At 39.8% G+C, this 18,571-nt stretch overlaps 1 protein-coding gene across 10 annotated transcripts in view; it reads left to right on the top strand.

Annotated features, from left to right (window-relative positions):
• IPCEF1 (interaction protein for cytohesin exchange factors 1) overlaps positions 1–18,571 on the top strand; it is a 147,199-nt gene that overhangs the window by 60,129 nt on the left and 68,499 nt on the right. For 4 of the 10 annotated variants that reach the window (XM_045842759.1, XM_045842757.1, XM_045842758.1 and 1 more), the window contains one exon: positions 6,794–6,846. In XM_045842759.1, coding sequence (XP_045698715.1) covers positions 6,823–6,846 — 24 coding nt within the window. In that variant the 5' untranslated portion in view covers positions 6,794–6,822. Of the gene's footprint in view, positions 1–5,159; positions 5,182–6,793; positions 6,847–12,821; positions 12,880–16,289; positions 16,317–16,412; positions 16,553–18,571 lie in introns of those variants that run through there. The other 6 variants (XM_045842755.1, XM_045842754.1, XM_045842753.1 and 3 more) reach the window with 4 other exon arrangements.

Raw genomic sequence — 18,571 nt, 5'->3', positions numbered from 1 at the left:
ACTTTTGAATCAGTTGACCCTATAACTCCCTTTAGCAAATTTTTTTTAGTTCTCAAAAAAAATACTAATTATACTTGCAAAGACCTTCTTTATCAATAGAGCATCTGTTGCATGTTGATAGTCTTGGTTTGTTTTCTCATTTTCAAATTCTCTAGGACCAACACCCCTATTTCTGACTTACTAACTGACAAAACAGTTTCTAAAATAATTGCAAGAATAAACTTGCATTTTGTGTGTGCCTACCACAAAATGAGATGACTCCTCACCAGTATCATAGTCGGTTCAGATGCTGTCACAAAACACTGTTCACTGGGTGGCTTCTCAGCAGCAGAAATGGATTGCTCCCAGTCCTGGAGGCTGGACGTCTGACGTCATGGCGCCAGCACAGCCAGTCCTGGGGAGGGCCTTCCTCTGGGCTCAGACTACGGTCTTCTCACATGTCGTCACATGAAGACAGGCCCTCTGACCTCTTCTTTGAAGGACACTAATCCCATGGATGAGAGCTCCCCTCTCCTGACCTAATTCCCTCCCCAAAGCCCCACCTCCAAACGTTGTCACATTGGGGATGGGATTTCAACATGTGAATTAGGTGGGAGGACACAAGTGTTTAGTTCTTAACAACCGGAGTATATTAAGGGAAATTTTTTACTTGAAATTAACTTTATAATTCATTTGATGATGACCTGTGCTTTCTACTTTTCAGATGTAGGATTTATCAGGATACATTTTATTTCATATCACTTTTTTTAAAAGATTTTATTTATTTATTTTTAGAGAGGGAAGGGAGGGAGATAGAGAGAGAGAAACACCAATGTGCGGTTGCTGGGAGTCATGGCCTGCAACCCAGGCATGTGCCCTGACTGGGAATCGAACCTGTGACACTTTGGTTTGCAGCCCACGCTCAATCCACTGAGCTACACCAGCCAGGGAATATTTCGTATCACTTAAAAAAATCAGTGACCTCTTTGTTTTGGCTAAGTCTCCTGTCGTGGCATGTTAACTTGTCCTTTGAAGAAGGTGACTGTCTCAAATATAACTGAGAAAACTGTTCCCTTAAACTCGGAAACAAGGCGACAGAAATGTTGCTGGGAGGATAGTTAGGGAGTTTAATCAACTTTGAAGTGCAAAAGCTATTTTATTTGATGAAACTTGGTATCACACTTGCTCAAACCCTTTCGTCGTGTGCTAATTCCATTAGGAAGAACAGTTTGCTATAACAAAGCTATTCCTAAGTAATTGTTTCCATTGCAGGTAATTGCTTCCACTCACCGAGCTTGCTCTGCACCCCACATTTCCCGTGTGATATTTTTTTCATCTTGACAAAAATCCTGGGAATTGGTTATTATTATTTCTGTTTAACAGATGAGGCATCTGCTGTTCAGAGAAATTGATTTTTGTATGCTTCCACATTTAACAAGTGGCAGAGTGCAATCTGTTCGACGGAGATGTGTATGCAGTAGTTTTCAATATTTTTGGTTGTGCAGTCATAAAATAATTTGGAAACCCTGTGAACAACTTTATACTTTAAATTGTCATTTAAGGCCCTGGCTGGGTGGCTGAGCTGGTTGGAATGTTGTCCTGTACACCAAGAGGCTGTGGGTTCGATTTCCAGTGAAGGGCACATACCTAGGTTGTGGGTTTGATTCCTGGTTGGAGAGCATGGGGAAGACAACCAATGGATGTTTCTTTCTCACATCGATGTCTCTCTATCTTTCTGTCTCTCTTTCCCCCCTCCCCCCTCTCTAAAATCAATCAAACATATCCTTGGGTGAGGATTAAATTGTCATTCAGAGCTTTATCATATGTTTAAATAGTTGCAAAAGATGTAATTTCTGGCATATTATAAAACTTGATGGTAAAGAAGTAACTATGCAATAAAAACATCACAGATTTTATACGTCCCGTTACTTTTTTTAAAAAGTAATCTTTGGAGTTTAATATTCTACATTGCTGTTTCATCCCCCCTTCACCTCCCTGAAACTCAGATTTTCATTTCACTACTCCGTGGATTTTTATCCAATTATATAATATTTTTATACTTGAAAGTATTTTACTGATGATTCTATCATACATTTCAGCAAAAGAATGCATACTTAAATCAGTTTTAAAAATTTTGCTGGACATAATTCTCTGAGCCATAAAAGATTTTATTTGGAGTGAGTTATCATTACGATTATTATTGGTATATAATTTAACAAACAATGTGAATACGTTACACACTTTGATGATAATGATTGACCCAGAGGTACACATTGTTTTCCAACATTGCATTGTTTAATGAGACAGTTGAGCCTTTTCCTCTGATTTTGTCCCATAGCCATGAATGCATTTTATCTATTGCTAAAATGAGAGGGAGCTGAGAACCAGTTTTATTCCTACTATTGATCGTTATGTATGTAAGTGCCTAACACTCTCTTTCATATAAACAAATAGATGGGAATGAAGCACCTTTTGAACTCCTTGCAAGTGTACACCACATACCACATGGTGGTCTATCAGAACAAGTGCTTTTAATGACTAACAAACATGTGAAATAGATCCTTCTTTAATTTTGTTGAAAGTGAAGAACTGCAAATCTCTTGATTTACAAAAGTTCTCTGTTACCCAGTCATTAGACTCTCATACATTTTTATTTCCTGGGAATTGTACAAAAATTCTTTATTGAAACATATCCATGACGATTTTTTCCTATAACTCTTTCACTTATAGGCAGCTGGCTGAAACTGATACTCTCAGAAAGGGTTGGGAATATGGTAAAATCACTACTTTTAAAACTCCTTTTTCTAGCATTATTATTATTTTTCACAAATTGCTTTTATTGTGTGCTTTGTCGATATTTTGATCAAAATCTTGGGGCTACATATTTAGCTTATCAATATATAGATTCCATGCGCCCGATAACATGGTTCATTGAGCTGCTTCTTGCTGTCCAAACAATAAGCAAATGCACTTACATGAATCTCCATGACCTCCATTTCCTTTCCTAATTCTTCTGGACAATGGCTACATGCTTTGTACTGAAGAGGAGAAGCAAGAACTAGGCTTAAATTGTTTTGGTGATTCTTCTACCCCCAATTATTTTGACGACAGTTTGGATTTCATGTATGTCAACTACAAGAAGTAAGTGCTGGAGTTCTATTAAGTAACACTCACTGATAGCCTCCCCAAGGGCACATCCATCTGTGGGGGCGCCACCGCTCATGGTTTCTCCCTGCCCTGCACCACTGACTGCATCTTATTTCTACATGGTTTCATTTGCATATCCTGGGAAGGAGATTTCTACTGTGATATTCACGACCACAATAGTCCACTAAACAAACAAAATTCAAATTCATAGGTTTGCTGTATGGAAACTCATCTAAAGTTTAATGCTTTTATTGCTTGTATTTTTAGTCCATTTACTTAACAAGTATCTATTGAATTATTCTGTGTATAAAATGGGGATACAGCAATAATCCAATAAACAAGATAAGACACAGTGCCTGCCCTCAGGTAAGTTGTACTATAGTGGGGTCAGATGTTAAAGAATCAATTGCAAAATAAATAACACAATAATGAGAACACCTATGAATAAAAAAAGAAGGTGCTAAGAGTGCATATAAAAGGGGATGATGATAGGATCAGGAGACACTTTCTGGACTAAATGATATTTGGGTTGAGGGCTGAAAGATTAGTTGGTATAAGCTATCTTGGGTGAGGGCTGTTGAAAAAGAGTATGCACAGAGGCTCTGAGATGGGTAGGAACATGTTTAAGGAATTTTTTTAAAAGCTAATAAATCAGGGCAATGGAAAGAAATACATGGAAATGATCCAAGATGGGGCTGGAGAGGAGACAGAGGCCAGATTCGGAGATTTTCATGTTTTTGTTCTTGATCTCAAGACTCAATGGCCATTGTAGAGATTTAAAGACAGAGAAGAATAGTTATGTGCTTTGAAAAAACATCACTCTGGGCAAGAAAGAAAGCTGGGGCATCAGCTAGAATGTTCACGGAGTGGTCCAAGAGGCAGGTGCTGGGGCATTGGGCGGGGGTGGTAGCAGTGACAGAGTGGACACACTTAAGAGATAGCAAGGAGATAAAGAGATACAATATACACAAGAGAAATACTCTTCAACACCCAATGAAAGCTTGATACCATCAATGACCAAACCAGTGTATTGTCAACAAATCCCAGTGCTTACAGGTAGACTTAAAGATAATTTTTTCCCTTTCTGTTTTATGACCTCCTGCAAATTCTGTGCTTCTTTTACTATTAATGAGCTGGCTGAGTGTAGGGATTCAGAATTCCACTGAAACAATAAAATTGTCTGAGGGTGTGATCTGTTAGTTTAGAAAGCCTTTCTGGCAACTCTTGCCTCAGCTGTGGCCTTCACTGGACATGGCCCTGGGTCATGAAGACTGCCTCTTGGCTTCCACCTTTGACATTCTCCTGATCTAACCAGGGAGACCGGTCCACAGCATCATGGTCCAGTACGGAGACACTGAGGGGTTAGTTAGGGGCAACACCCTGTGGGAGATTTTGAGGAAGCCAGGATGGCACTGTGATGGGTAGGAGAACAGTCTCTGGAGTCCGGGTTTGAATTCAGAAACATCAATTTACTAACTTCCTTCTCTAAATTGCCTAAACTGTCTCATCTATGATATGGGACTAATATAGTAGATTATTCATAACATTGTTCTGACAATCGTATGGCCTGACACATAAAATTCATCAGTTGGCTGGGCACATAATAACTCTTTTAAAAGTGTAATAAATTGAGCTATTATATTATTACAGGGGAGAGGGTGATAAGCCATCTGGGTAGAGTCAGGAAGAGTTACATCGTGGTAGTTTATATTATATGTAAAGTGTATATATAGTTGACCTCTAATAAATGCTTGCTTAAGGAATAAATATATAACAATAAGCTAGCATAAAGGAATAAATTTATAACAATAAGATAGTTTAATGAGCACTTATTACATGTTAAGCCCTGCTGTGAGCATTCTAAAGATATTTTCTCACTTAATTCTTATCTGACCCTAAGAAAGAAATACTATTATTATCCTCATTTTGTAGATGGGAGTCCTGAGGCCCCAAAATATCAGTTACTTGCTGAAGATTACAAAATAAATTGCCAAGCTGGGATTTAAATCCAATCCAGACCAATCCAATGCTTTGCTTCTAATTTCTACATGTTCTGTAAGTTTCCTTACCTAAAAGCACTGCTGAATTCACTCTAACTTTTACTGTTTTCACTCATTCGGTACATGCTAAAAATACATAGCTATAAAGATTCAAAAATAATTATAGCATTTTATCTCATTTTATTTTATAAATACTTATTTAAAAATATAAATACCTAGGGGGAGAAAAATGACTTACTTTTTATTCCAACTTTCACATTTTGCTAAATATCTTCAGACTTTTTCTTCCAATGCATTGATGTATGAGTTGGATGTATATAAAGCTATATTTTATGATAAAAAAATCAATGGTGTTGCTCTGCTCGTGTTTTCTACTTATTTTTTCCTTAGGGGTGTAATGTACAACTCTCTGCATGTTCGATGGGGTAGTGATTAGCATAGTTGATGGCACAGAGTAAAGGACAGCCAATGCTAGTGGCCATTGTGACTGTCATCATCATCCTGACAAAATGCTCTCCAGCCAGGCTGTGATCGTTTGACATTTCAACAAATTATTCTTTACAAGACATCTGCAGCAAATGTGGCATCTGTCACTTAATTTTTTTGTATGTGTCAGCCTTGAAGACTGAAAATGGAATAGTGTTGTTTTATACAGCTCTCATGTTTTTACTAATGGAAGTTAAATGGTGTTTTTATTTTTAGAACTTTCTTTTACTTAGCCTGTTGGCTTGTTTACTATTTTCTTATTGATGTGGAAGAACTCTTTACATTATGACTTTTATACACTAAATGCATATGCAGCTCTTTCACCAGCTCGTGATCTGATTTTTTATTTAGGTCTCAGTGTATTATTAAACAAATTAAATTAAGTAATACAATTTATCAGTTTTTTAAATTACGATTTTTTTCTCTTTGGAATTTTACAAATAAATGTTTTCTTCATGTTTGTGTAGTATAAATATGGCATCTTTGACATTAAAAAGGGGTATCCATTCTTCAAAAGTTGGGAGCCTCTGACACAGCCTGTGGAACTGTATGTGTGGTGTCGCTGGGAAGAAATTGAAAGGCTTTCTGCTTTGAGCGAGTTTCAGTGGCTTGTGGATGTTTAACAAGTTTCTTGCTTGCCGAAGTTTGAAAATATGAGATTTTCTCTTTTTGTTTTCATCTGCTTTCCTTGAAACCACAGGGTGTCTTGTTTTCAGGTGATCCACTACAAAGTGCAGCACATCAAAAGGGGCTCATCTTCACGTTAACGTTGGCTCTTCAGAGGTAGAGGAATGAGCGGCGTTTCTGAAATTGCTTAGCTAGTATCACCAGGATAATAGTAATGGTTCCACATCTTATGTTGGGTTGCACATCATGAAAAGAAAAATATTTTTGTTTCTCAAAGATATATGTTTCTGCATAATACAGGAGTAAGTACACAAGTAATAATCATGTTTTGTAGACTTGAAAGAATACTGACAAATGTATAGATGAAATTTTGGCTTATTTTATAAACTTGTTTTAAACAGCTGGTGTATTGAATTCTGTATTAAAAGGCCATCTGTTGAAATAGAAATGCCACTCACCTGTAGCCCCAGGTCAAGAGGTGCATGCTTTTATGAACTCTTTATTTACCTGAAACTTTAACACTATATTTACCTGAAATCTTTTTTCTCTTCTAGCTTGTGTTTCTACCAGTTTGGTATCATACATGGCTTCAGATGGCAATGTTCTTGTAAGTACCCTTTGAAACACCCTAGACTTTAGATACTAATCATTAGTTTGATGAATGTGTAGAAAACTAGACAAGTCCATCTCAAGTTTGGCTAGGGATTTATCTTCATTAGCCACAATGGAATGATAGGATCCTCTGTTGGGTTTCAAGGTTTTCTTATGATCACCGAACATTTGTTTAAAACTCTGAGCTATTTTCTTTGAAAGATCAAGACACATAACCATAATTTTAGTGAACTGTACATAAATTATTTCTCTTTTAAGTTAACTATGCCACTAGGGCAACCTCTCATGCAACCTCCATGGGGACAAATTCTGTTAATTATGACACTGAAATTGTAGGTTTCTTTTAAAATAATTCTATAGCCATACATTTGCATGAATTAGGTAAGTCCACTGAGCAAGTACATTATTTCTAATAGATGAGAAAACTTGGGCAGGGGTCATTGAGAAGTTGACCTATGCTACAAGGGAATTTGGGATAGTGTGGGATTGTATGTGCGCCACTTCTGGCAAATCGAATGACCTCCTGATGGCTTCATAGGTTTGAGTTTTTGGAGTAGAGCCAAAGGCAGAATCTGAAGCAGGGTGTTGAGAGAATCTAGTGTAGACTTCCTGCCAAACCGAGAACACAGGAAATGATTTCCCACGTCAGATTAGAAAATGGATGTCAAGGAAAGTTATGGTCATAGCGATGGGGAAATTGAAGCAGACAGCTCCTGGAAGGGACACCTTACTGAAAAGCAGGACAGAAGACAAGTTCTCTGCTTACTTTAACAATTTCACGTCCCAGAAATAGAGAAGGCAATGAGGACACTTGACCTCTGCAGCTAATTTTAAATAAGGAGGAATCGCTTGCTAGTGATTAAAAAGTGGTGGAAACTTTGGGAGACAGGACTGCTGAAAACTAAAAATGAACACATGAATTATAGTCATTTATGTACCCTCAGAAAGGCACCATCTAAAACCTTCAGGAGGGGAAGTGTGATCTGTTGGAAATAAGTAGGTGGGTATTATTCGGTAATGGAAATAGGAATGATCACAGTGAAGATAGAGAAGGACAACAAAGAGAAGTGATGTGGCTGCAATGGGAGTCGTGCTAAAATTAGATATAAAGACATATGTACAAAATGTTAAAGGAGGCTCCCATGGTCAAGGGCAAGAGCAAATAGATAAGACAGATCTGTAAAAATAGAGTCAGGAAGATTAAAGTTCAGAGTATTCAAAGTTTATAAAATGTTTTGAAAAGAAAAAGTGCATAAAATTACAAGCACATGTGTGTTATATGGAAAAAAACCAAAAGGAAGAATTCGGACTGCTGGATCCTTGAGGAAGGAAATGCGGTGTTTTGTTCTTCCCTTGCTTCTCCCTTTCCACTGAGAGAATGTTGAAGAAGAAATTGGGATAAAGAAAATAAGAGGACACCTAAGCACTTCAAATAATAAATTCACCCACCCAACTGAAACACTCTTTTAATGTTCACTGATGGCCTCTCCTGACTCTACCATGTGTCAGCCACTGTAAGAGGTAGGAACGGGAGATTTAATTGTGACTTAAGTTAAAATATCTACATTTTAAACAAAAAACATAATGCCGGGTGTTGGAACATAAGCGCAGATGTGATTTTACCCAAGGACTAACACACCATCCACATAATTCCCAATCTGGAGCTCTTACCACTGTGGTATGTAGCCCGCTCCCCCTGGGACCTGGGCATAAGTGGATTCTGTTTTTATTGGTGAGAACTCTACCCATTTAGGGATCATTCTCATTTCATGAGCCAAGCTGCACTCCTAGATTCAATCAGCTCAGCTCTCCCTGTGTGTATATTTACCTGCTCTTTCTGTCTCCTAGCTGATGCGCCTGGGCCGGATGGCTTAATGTGTCTCTTAAGCACTTCTTAGAGCTGCATTTCAGTGGTTACCCTACTTTATCTTCCCATTCAGAAAAGTAGTTCAATTTTCTGGTGGTATTTGTTCCCTAAATAAAGTGTAGCACGGGACACATATTTTTATGCCAGTTAGTTTTGGTAGGCTTGACACATTGGACCTAATCATATCCTCAACTGCATTTCATTTCCACTGAATTTACGTTTATGGAGCTCTGTGTGCTGAGCATTGCTTAGTGCTGAGGTATGAAGATGAGGGGCTTACCACCTGTGGCGGAAGGGCAATACTTTTTAGGCACTTTTGTTGATTCTGACCTGATCGTTGAGGTCAGCACAGTAAATGGTATGAATAAAACTGCTCAAGAAACTAGATGCTAAGTATTTTTTTAAAATTATTTATTTATTTATTTTTAAAGAGGATTTTGTCTTTTTTTTAAGATTTTATTTATTTATTTTTTAGATAGGGAAGGGAGGGAGTTAGAGAGAGAGAGAGAAACATCAGTGTGCGGTTGCTGGCAGTCGTGGCCTGCAACCCAGGCATGTACCCTGACTGGGAATTGAACCTGAGACACTTGGTTCGCAGCCCGAGCTCAATCCACTGAGCTACGCCAGCCAGGGCTATGATGCTAAGTATTTGAAATGTCATTATGTGCGTGGTAGAACAGCATTGTTATTTTTTGTTCAGCTGAGATGTTGGCTGTTTGTTAGTACCCTCTTCTCTCCTCTGAAGGGAAACGGCAGAAGTTTCATAGCTCAAACTTCACATAGAATCAAAGGTAATAACTCACCGAGTTCTGCTGGTTATACCTCCTGTACATTTCCCCATCTTCATAGATGCAACACTTGTCCTCCCCTCTGCCCATTAGGCTCTTTGCCTCTGCACCTGGTCCGCTCCAATCCCCATGCCACACAGCAGTCACAGTGCATTTTCCTAAATGCAAATCTGAGCACACACACGCCACTCACCTGCAGACATTTGTTCAGTGGCTTCCCATAAGCCTTCAGTTAAACTTTCAAACACGTGACTTTGCTACTCTGAACGTGGTCACCCCCCACCCCCCCCACTCTGTGGTCGATGTCTGTTGGATTGTACCTGCTTCCTGTACCGGATCCTCTTATGCTGAGGCCTTTATCTTTCAGGTCTTGGTTTCTTATCAACTCATGGGATGCCTTTCCTGGCTCCCCAGTCTTGGGTACATTCTATAATGAGCTGCATTACAGCACTTATGTGCAGAACTTATTATCCTTGTTTAATTCTATGTCTGTGTTTGACTGGAAGCTTTGTGGGAGCTTGATCACCATTGAACCTCTAAACCTTGACAATGAGTAATTTTGCAATAACTCGTGGTTGAAAAAGCAAAAAGCATAATTTACCAAGTTGTGGCCTGAAAAAACAGAATTTATGTATCACCTACAGAAACTGGTCAGAGGTTGTTGGGAAATCTTCAACATGATTAGATTTGGTGCAATTCCTCAACATCTCTAAGAATCCGTGGGTGCAGACCTTGATATGTATAAGGCTTTCTGTATATCACACTGTGGCGATAACAAAGTATTATAAACTAAATTAGTATTGCCTGGTTTTCTTTTATGAATAGTTTCTCACATAAATGAATACATAAACAAACAAACAGAGAAAAATAAGTAGCAACTAGCATACATGAAAGGTTGATTAAGAAGGTTCTCTGGTCTCAGATTTTAGCAGCAGCGTTTTAACTTGGAAAGGAAAACAGCCTTAATTTAAAGATGACAAAGGCTCAGAAGGAATGTGACACATTATCTCTTTTATTGTTGTACATAATTCTTTTACCTAAAGCTTCTGAGATTTCTTCCTTTCATGGACGGCACTCGTGGGGAAGAAATGTCAGAATTATCTTAGATCAAAAGTTGATGACAGTGTTTTTGCTCAAGAGTCCTTTTCAATAAAATCCCTCCTCGAAATCCTGCCTGAGAGTAAAGTGTCAAGTGAAAAGTCCTTCCTGAAACAAAAGTCTCTGCACATCAGTTATGGTTCTGTGGCTTGGTTTGCACGCTGAGGAGGGCCAGCCCTCTGACTGTGAGTGGACATTCACTTCCAGCCCCACAGCTGGGTTATCTGCTGGCACCTGGACTGTCTTCTCTGGGATGATCAGCCTAACAGCAAACTGGTACCGTATTTTTCAGACTATAAGATGCACTTTTTTCCCCTAACTCTGGGATAAAAATGGTGGTACATCTTATAGGCCAAATGTAGCTTTACATTTACATTGGTGAAATATTATGTTATTTATGTTGTCAAATATTTTACCACATTTTCCCCCCTATTTTCCTCCTCTAAAACCTATGTGCGTCTTATGGTCCAAAACATACGGTACTTGTTGTGCGTGCTTCACAAGAAAGTTCTGCCCTCACTACTCACAGAACGGGTACCTCCTCGTCTTTACGTGACCTGCGTGCAGTGAACAGCCCAGACCTGATTTCAGCCTCAGAGGGAACCCGCTGTGCCCTCACCGCACCTCCACACTCGTGGTGTGTGCCTTAGGGATGTGGTGATAGTCAGCGATGAAGTGAGGAATATATATTGTCACGTTTTTGATCAAACAAAAACAGCTGAAATTTTGGCAGCTTCTTTTACTTCTAAAGACTACATCAACAGACATCTCTGCTGAAATGGCTGAGCCAGTGCTGCTGTGTGTAAGCCTGCCACGCAGCTCAGACTCAGGAGGCTGTGGAGCACACTGGCTGTCCCTAGTAGGACTTCAAGAGGAGAAGTGTGTGACAGCTGTCTGGGGAATGGATGACTAGGTAGGGGCTTGCTAGCCACCGCTGGCGGACTTCTGTCCCTCCTCCCAGTACCCCTTCTCCACCCCACGCATTCCTATTTTTGGGTTCCAGATTCTCAGCTAGTGGAGGATATGGTTAAAACAGGATGCTGGAGAAAGCTACTGTGGTTTTTGAGGAAATAATATTTTAGATGGAAGGAGAGATTTGCTCAGCACAAGTTCAGCTTACCTTCAAGGAAATACCGTGGTTTAACTCTCCAGGTGGGTTCAAATTCAGTGTCAGTCCATCGTAGGTCCTTTTCTCTGCGTGTGTGCCGCTTTGGAGGGGAAGAAGGTGTTGGACTAACTTTTATGTGGCTTAACTCTGCTGATGATATCTACTGGTGAAGGCATATCTCAGCTCTAAATAATCAAGCAGCACCTGGCTTTCCCGATGTTTGTTAAATCTGCACTCATCCCAGGCACTACTAGGAAGGGGTTGTAGAAAGTAAAAATTGACATAGGACACAGTTAATCCTTTGGTAAATATTGACTGAGTGAGCCATGTGTCAGGCATTGGGCTAGGTGTTAGATTTTGGAGTAATGACATATTCAAGACCATCAACTCTATCTTGAAGTCTTGGTCAGTCACTGAATGTAAACAGTTATCATTATTAAACTACAGGATTGATCAAAGAGACTTGGTAAACTTTCAGAAACAACAAGACTGAGTAAATGTGTGAGACGGGCAAAGGGGCCCATGTGAGATCATTCACAGGTTCTGAGTTGGACCAGTGGGTGGATGATGTTACCACCATGAATGTTCCACACAGATATAAACCAATGATAATATCCACTTCAGAGACACCAGCAAAAGCATTTGTAGGAACACAGACATCAGGAGAAGCGGAGTAACATAGAGTTAACCAACCGGCCTAGGAGACCATCTGGCTGGGGTCCCAGTCTTGGCTCTGCTGCTAGTTATGTGTGATCTGAGGGGAAGTTACTTAACCACACCAAGATGAAGTTCCTCATCTGTGAAAAGGAAGATAAAAATAGTGCCTATCATGAAAATCTTTGGGAGATCATATAAATCCATTATGACGGTGACTATAAATAAATACCACTGAAGGAATCTAAGATTATTGCAAAGAGCTGACTGCCTTCTAGAAGCCAAGAAAGCTTCGCGGTGGAGGTAGCATTTGATTGGGTCTAAAAGGATGAGTAAGCATAAACCAGATGCAAAATAGGGGAACTAGTCGAGGGGAATGAAGTCTTCAGAGTATGAAGTTGTTAACGTGCCTGACGTTTCCGCAGGAAGAGAGAAGAGTTGAAGGTGCCAGGAGAGGAAAGGAACACATGTCTCGCTGGCATGTGGAGGCTACTCTGGGCAGGGACTCGGATGGTAAGATGGCAGCTTGTGATGAAGTGACTGGCTCCCATTCAGTAATGGTCCCGGCACTCACACGTTCACACTCCGCTCTGTTGTGAACAGAGCAATGATAGACAGAAGGCAGCAGAAGCCCCCCCACCAAAAGCACAATTAGGCTCCACAAGAGGGTCATCATTCCTGTGAATGAGAAGTGAATCACGTGTGAGTGAAACTACGGGCCTAGTGAGCCCTTGACTGGGGGCAGGAAGTAGCTTACCTCCGGGCCCCAGGGAAGGGGGTAAAGAAAAATGCTCCACTGATGTGAGGAGAGCTGCTTTTCAATCATGGTGGTACACGGGAAGAGCTAAAGAGGAACACAGTTATCAAACCATGTCCTAGGGTAACATAACTAGGCACCTGAGGGCCAATGGAGAGAGGAGATAGAGACACTGGCCCCAGATCAGGACCTGAACCTAGTCACCAGCTAGATCAAGGACTGGGTATACCAGATGGTAACTTCGGGACATGATTGCAGGCCTGATAATACACCCAGTGGAAACAACCTCCGAACTGCCAAACTGACAAAGAAGAAGCCAGGGAAAGGGATGGAGGGAGGGGAGGAGGGAGGGAGAGGGGCGGAGAGAGAGGGAGAGAAAGAGAGAGGAAGCCCTTCCACTCACGATTCTTTCATTTTAAATTCCAAGCCTTTTACAAAATGCTAAGAAAGACATAATGTAGAATAAAACACCCGAAGATAACTGTATTGTACGTGAAATCAGTTTTTAAGAGCCTGAACATTCAGATTGTTGACAGAACCGTCTTCCATGCTCTGGTTATTTCTGGAACTCCCATCCATTCCCCACCCACTGAAATCGGTCTCCTGGCCCAACTTGACGATGACGCTATTTCTGCCAAGATCTCTAATGAACTTTTCCTTGTTTTTGTTTTTGTTTTTGTCTTTTTATCCCGGAAGCATTTGGTGGTTTGGACCCACTTTTCCCTTGAGTCTCTCCCTCACTTCCACGACACATGCCCTTTCTGGGTTTTCTTTGTTTTCACACTGGCTGTCCCTCTCGGTCTCCTGGGTAGTTTCCCCTTCTGCTGCTTCTGTGCAACCCACTGATCTTCCTTTGGATTCCCACTTCAGTCCTTTGTCATCATTCTACACATCTCGGCGGCCTTATCCAAACGCAAGGCTTCTACTCTCCATACACTGATGATTCCTAATTTTATGCCCTCATCCCAAATTTTCTCCGAATCCCTAGACCCTTAAATACTATAAAGAATATTTCTACTTGTGTGCCTCATATGTATGTCAAACGCAGTATGCTTACTACTGGATGAATACACATATGGGCTGTCTGTAGGGCTGTCGTTGACTCAATTGTTTAAGCTAGAAATTCCAAGGTTTCCCCTGGCACCTTTACTGTCCCTCACTGTCTGCGTTCTGCCTTCCTCCTCATCCTCCTCACCTTCCTCTGCCTGAGCCTGTTCCCTCCTTTGGCTCCTCTCCTACAGCTCCTTCTCTCCTTTCTCTTTCTGATTCCCCTTCTTGCCAGTCCTCCTCCTTTCATTTCTTCTATTTCTCTTCTATGTAGAAAGTGCCATCGCACTCAGCTTCCCCTTGAACTCTAGACTTTGCTTCCCTGTCCCACCCCTTTATGTAGCATCCACAATGAAAGCAAATACCGTAACAGGCTACTACTTTGTGACTTTTATTCTCAAGATAACTATTTGCATTTTGCCATTGACTTTGTGACTTTGGGCTAAATACTGAAACTCCATTGGCTTCACTCTCCTCCTCAGTAAAATGGGAAGGCAAATAGCACCTAAGCCACCCAAGTGAAAATTCAGTCCCAGAATGTGTGAAAAAACACTCAGAACAGGGCCTGGCACATGGCAGACATTTTATGAGCATAAGCTTTATATATATTTCTTAGCTGTCATCGTTTTCTATTACTGTCTATTATTATTAGAATGTCTATTACCTATCTCCATTTTTCATTACTAGAGCTTTTTAAAAACATTACTTTATTCAGTCATTTTAAGGTAGGCAGCCTTCTAAAAAATGAAGCGAGCTTTTCATGTGTTTTCACAGGTGAAATTTTAATAAATAAACACTTTAAAATGTCCTTTAAAAAACTGAGTTTAGCCCTGGCTGGTGTAGTTCAGTGGATTGAGCACAGGCTGCGAACCAAAGTGCTGCAGGTTCGATTCCCTGTCAGGGTACATACCTGTGTTGTAGGCCATGACCCCCAGCAATCACACATTGATGTTTCTCTCTCTCTCTCCCTCTCTTCCCTCTCTAAAAATAAATAAGTAAAATTAAAAACAAAACAAAACTGAGTTTAATTTTCTAGAAAAGAATAAAGATGTTTGTTGGGGAAATGTGTTCTGGAGAAGCATCCTTAATGGTTGTGCCAACTGGTGTTGGCCTGGATCTAAAATATTTAGGCAGTTTTTGGCTTGGCTAAAGTATCGGTAGCTTGAAATTGACAATAACTCGAGGTTTTACATCCTGGAAATTAGGTAAAGGCTACAAATCTGGGCCCACTTAGTGCATATCACTCTATAGTATTTCTAAAGGCCAGGATCATTACGAAGTTTGAAGTCCTGACAAACTATCTTACTGTGCATTTTTTTAATCTTTTTTTAAAGACTTTATTTATTTATTTTTAGAGAGGAAAGGGAGGGAGAAAGAGAGAAAGAGAGAGAGAGAGATATCAATGTGCGGTTGCTGGGGGTCATGGCCTGCAACCCAGGCATGTGACCTGACTGGGAATCGAACCTGCAATACTTTGGTTTGCAGCCCATGCTAAATCCTCTGAGCTACGCCAGCCAGGGTTCTTACTGTGAATTTTAACGTAGCCTGAGGGTAAACGGTACCTGCAAGACTTAACAATTGCTATACAGATTAGAAGTCAGTGCAGTAATTACCCTGCAACCTGGGTGTTAGTGCCACCACTCAGCATCAAAGGAGGTCCCTTTGTATATTTTGTACTGGTTTCTTTGTATGTTTGTATGTATTTTTGAGTGATTATCATTTGAATGACCAAATGATTATTTTAATTGTCTAAAAAATTACTCTTTACAATCAAAAGAAAAATATGTATATTAAAAGAAAAATGTCCCTCCACTTTTAGAGCCAAAGGGAGAAAATTCAGAATTTATAGTCGTTTTCAGTTTTACCTATAACATCCCAATGGGAAGAAAATGGTATGAGGAAAATATCTTACTAGGCTCTGGGTGACTTATGAAAAGAGTTATAATTCCCCTGTTGAAAAAGTGTCTCAAAATTCTCAGTTAGGTACTTGGCTTTTTTTTTTTCACTCACCTAGTGAAAAAAACCACATGTAAGATCTTCTTGAAACTGACTAGTTTGCCAGTTCCACTTCCTGTTGTGAGGAGCAAGAGGTATCTTAGGCTGCTCAAGTTCTCAAGATTGTTTTCATTCTCTGATGTCAACCAGTGTAGGTTTCAAATTCTTACATATCAAGCGAAACTGAAACTCTCTCTAACTTGTTATTTCTATAATATGCAGTTTGTTTCTAGTTAGGGAAACAGTTTGAACGGTTATTACGGATTTCAAAGTAATTTGCCAGAAGGGCTATCAGAGGAGCGATGACTCAATGGCTGAACTCCCTGCCTCTCTTTTAAAACGTCTGAATAAAATCTTCCCTCACAGTGGATGATCACCCTGTTCGAGGTACTGCCCTTCTGCTTCGAGCTTCTGCTTCGAGCTTCTGCTTCTTAGCCAGCCTAGGCACAAGAATCTAGCATAGACCAAGGGCTGATGTGGGGCAAAATTGAGACAGACTCCAGTTTGATTTCGGGCTTTCTGTAAAACCAGCCCTACGGAGTTGATAAGGGATGGGTGAAGGAGATTGATTCATGGGTGTCCTTCACAGACCCACAGGGGCCCTCTCGTGACTCTCTCTCTGTCTCTCTCTGTCTGTCTCTCTCTCTCTCTGTCTCTCTCTCTCTCTGTCTCTCTCTCTGTCTCTCTCTCTCTCTCTGTCTCTCTCTCATCCTTTTCAAGGCTGCTCCTATTCCATGAACTTCAGCTCTATTTGTAATGTGATTTCACCTTGTCAGTCTGGAGCCAGAAGCCCTGAGGAACACCTCGATACAACTAGCTCCTTTTTTCCCCTGTTGCTCTGGGCGTTAGTCTGTCTTGCGAATTCCCTGGAGTTTCCCGGACCTTGATTTTCTCAAATCATTCCTGCTATCTAAATTTACTTACTTTCTTCCTTGCCTTTAGTCCTGGCTCTCAGATAAGTTTTAGCTAACCAGATAATGTACATATTTGGGCTAAAATATTTTAATAGGTACTGCTGGTTTTACTGATCTCAGGTAGCTGCATATAAAAAAATGCCCAGGAGAACGTTTGAGAGAATAGTGAGGAGTTTAGACCAAGATGCAGGTCAATGTGGGAGGTGTTTTGGGCAGCGGAGCTGACTGAGCCTTGCTGTGGCCACATGTCTGAGTGTTAGTCACAGGTCACACCTGTGACACGTCTGCTCCTGCCTGAAATGTAGGACAGTTACTGCCTGTGCTATGTCCTTCACTCACAAGGATGATTAGTTTCTTCAGGGACACAATTTTATTCCAACATTTGTAAATAAAAGTCAGCTTGGGATTTCCAAAGAAAGACAACTTAGGCACTTCAACTTGTTACTGTTGCTGAAAGAAATTATTATGACATTGCTGTTTATTATATATAAAGTATGTGTTTATATCTATAATAATATGTTATACTATGTGTGATTATATCAACTAATGTTTTTTAGTTTTTGGAATATTTTCACATACAGTCTTGTTATATTTATGGGAACCATACACAATAGCTATTGGATCGATAGTTAGATATGCAGAATAGTAACCAGGTGTGTCTGGAATAACATAAAATGTTGTGGTAAGATTGCCTACCAACTTTTAGAACTGCTCTTCAATTGTTTAGGTTTTTTTTTCAAATTCTCTACTTGTTAGCATAAAAATCTGTCATTTAAACCTGAATAAATTGAGCTTAGATGTTGTGGAGGAAAAATGGAAACTTCTTTAACCTAAAATGTCTCTCGTTCTACACACCTACACACCCACCCACACGCATACAAAGAGGGCCATTTGACAGCATTTGATTTGTTTTGTTTTTGCTGACAGTCTGATTTTACATGAATTTTTAAAATGTACAATGAAAGTGTGTTTTCATTTACGTGTATTTCAAATATTTTGTCTTATGTCTGATTTGAATATTGGAAAAGCTGCTAAAAATAGAAGTTCAATTTATCTTTTATAAAGCATGAGAAATATTCACAGATATTTAAGATAGAATAAGCAATTCAAATTTAGATAATAATTTCTTGATAAGGAGGCTTGATAGTTACTGAGATCTCCCCCAAAGAGACTGGAATTTCTTTTCCTGGGATATTTAACTCATGTGGTTTAAGTGTAACCCTATGTGGTAACAGGACCGTGAACTTAGCAGTCGGACAAGAACCTGAAATATTGTGAGATTGCAATGATTATCTTTCAGGTTTATTTAAATAATCATCGTTTAGACACTGCAAGAAAAGCAGCAGGATATATATACACATATGACATATTTATAATGTAATATGTAATATATAAATATATATGTTTTTTTCTCCCAAAAAGATAAAGGAAATATTTTATTTTTTTTAAAGTACTTCAGTGAACAGCGTCCTAACTAAAGTGGTAGTGAGAA

Source organism: Phyllostomus hastatus, unplaced genomic scaffold (genome assembly GCF_019186645.2).
Source record: "Phyllostomus hastatus isolate PE091 unplaced genomic scaffold, TTU_PhHast_1.1 phas_contig_40, whole genome shotgun sequence".
NCBI classification, from domain to species: Eukaryota; Metazoa; Chordata; class Mammalia; order Chiroptera; family Phyllostomidae; genus Phyllostomus; species Phyllostomus hastatus.
The sequence above is the reverse complement of the archived record's forward strand: the minus strand, read 5'-3'. Positions and strand labels throughout refer to the sequence as shown.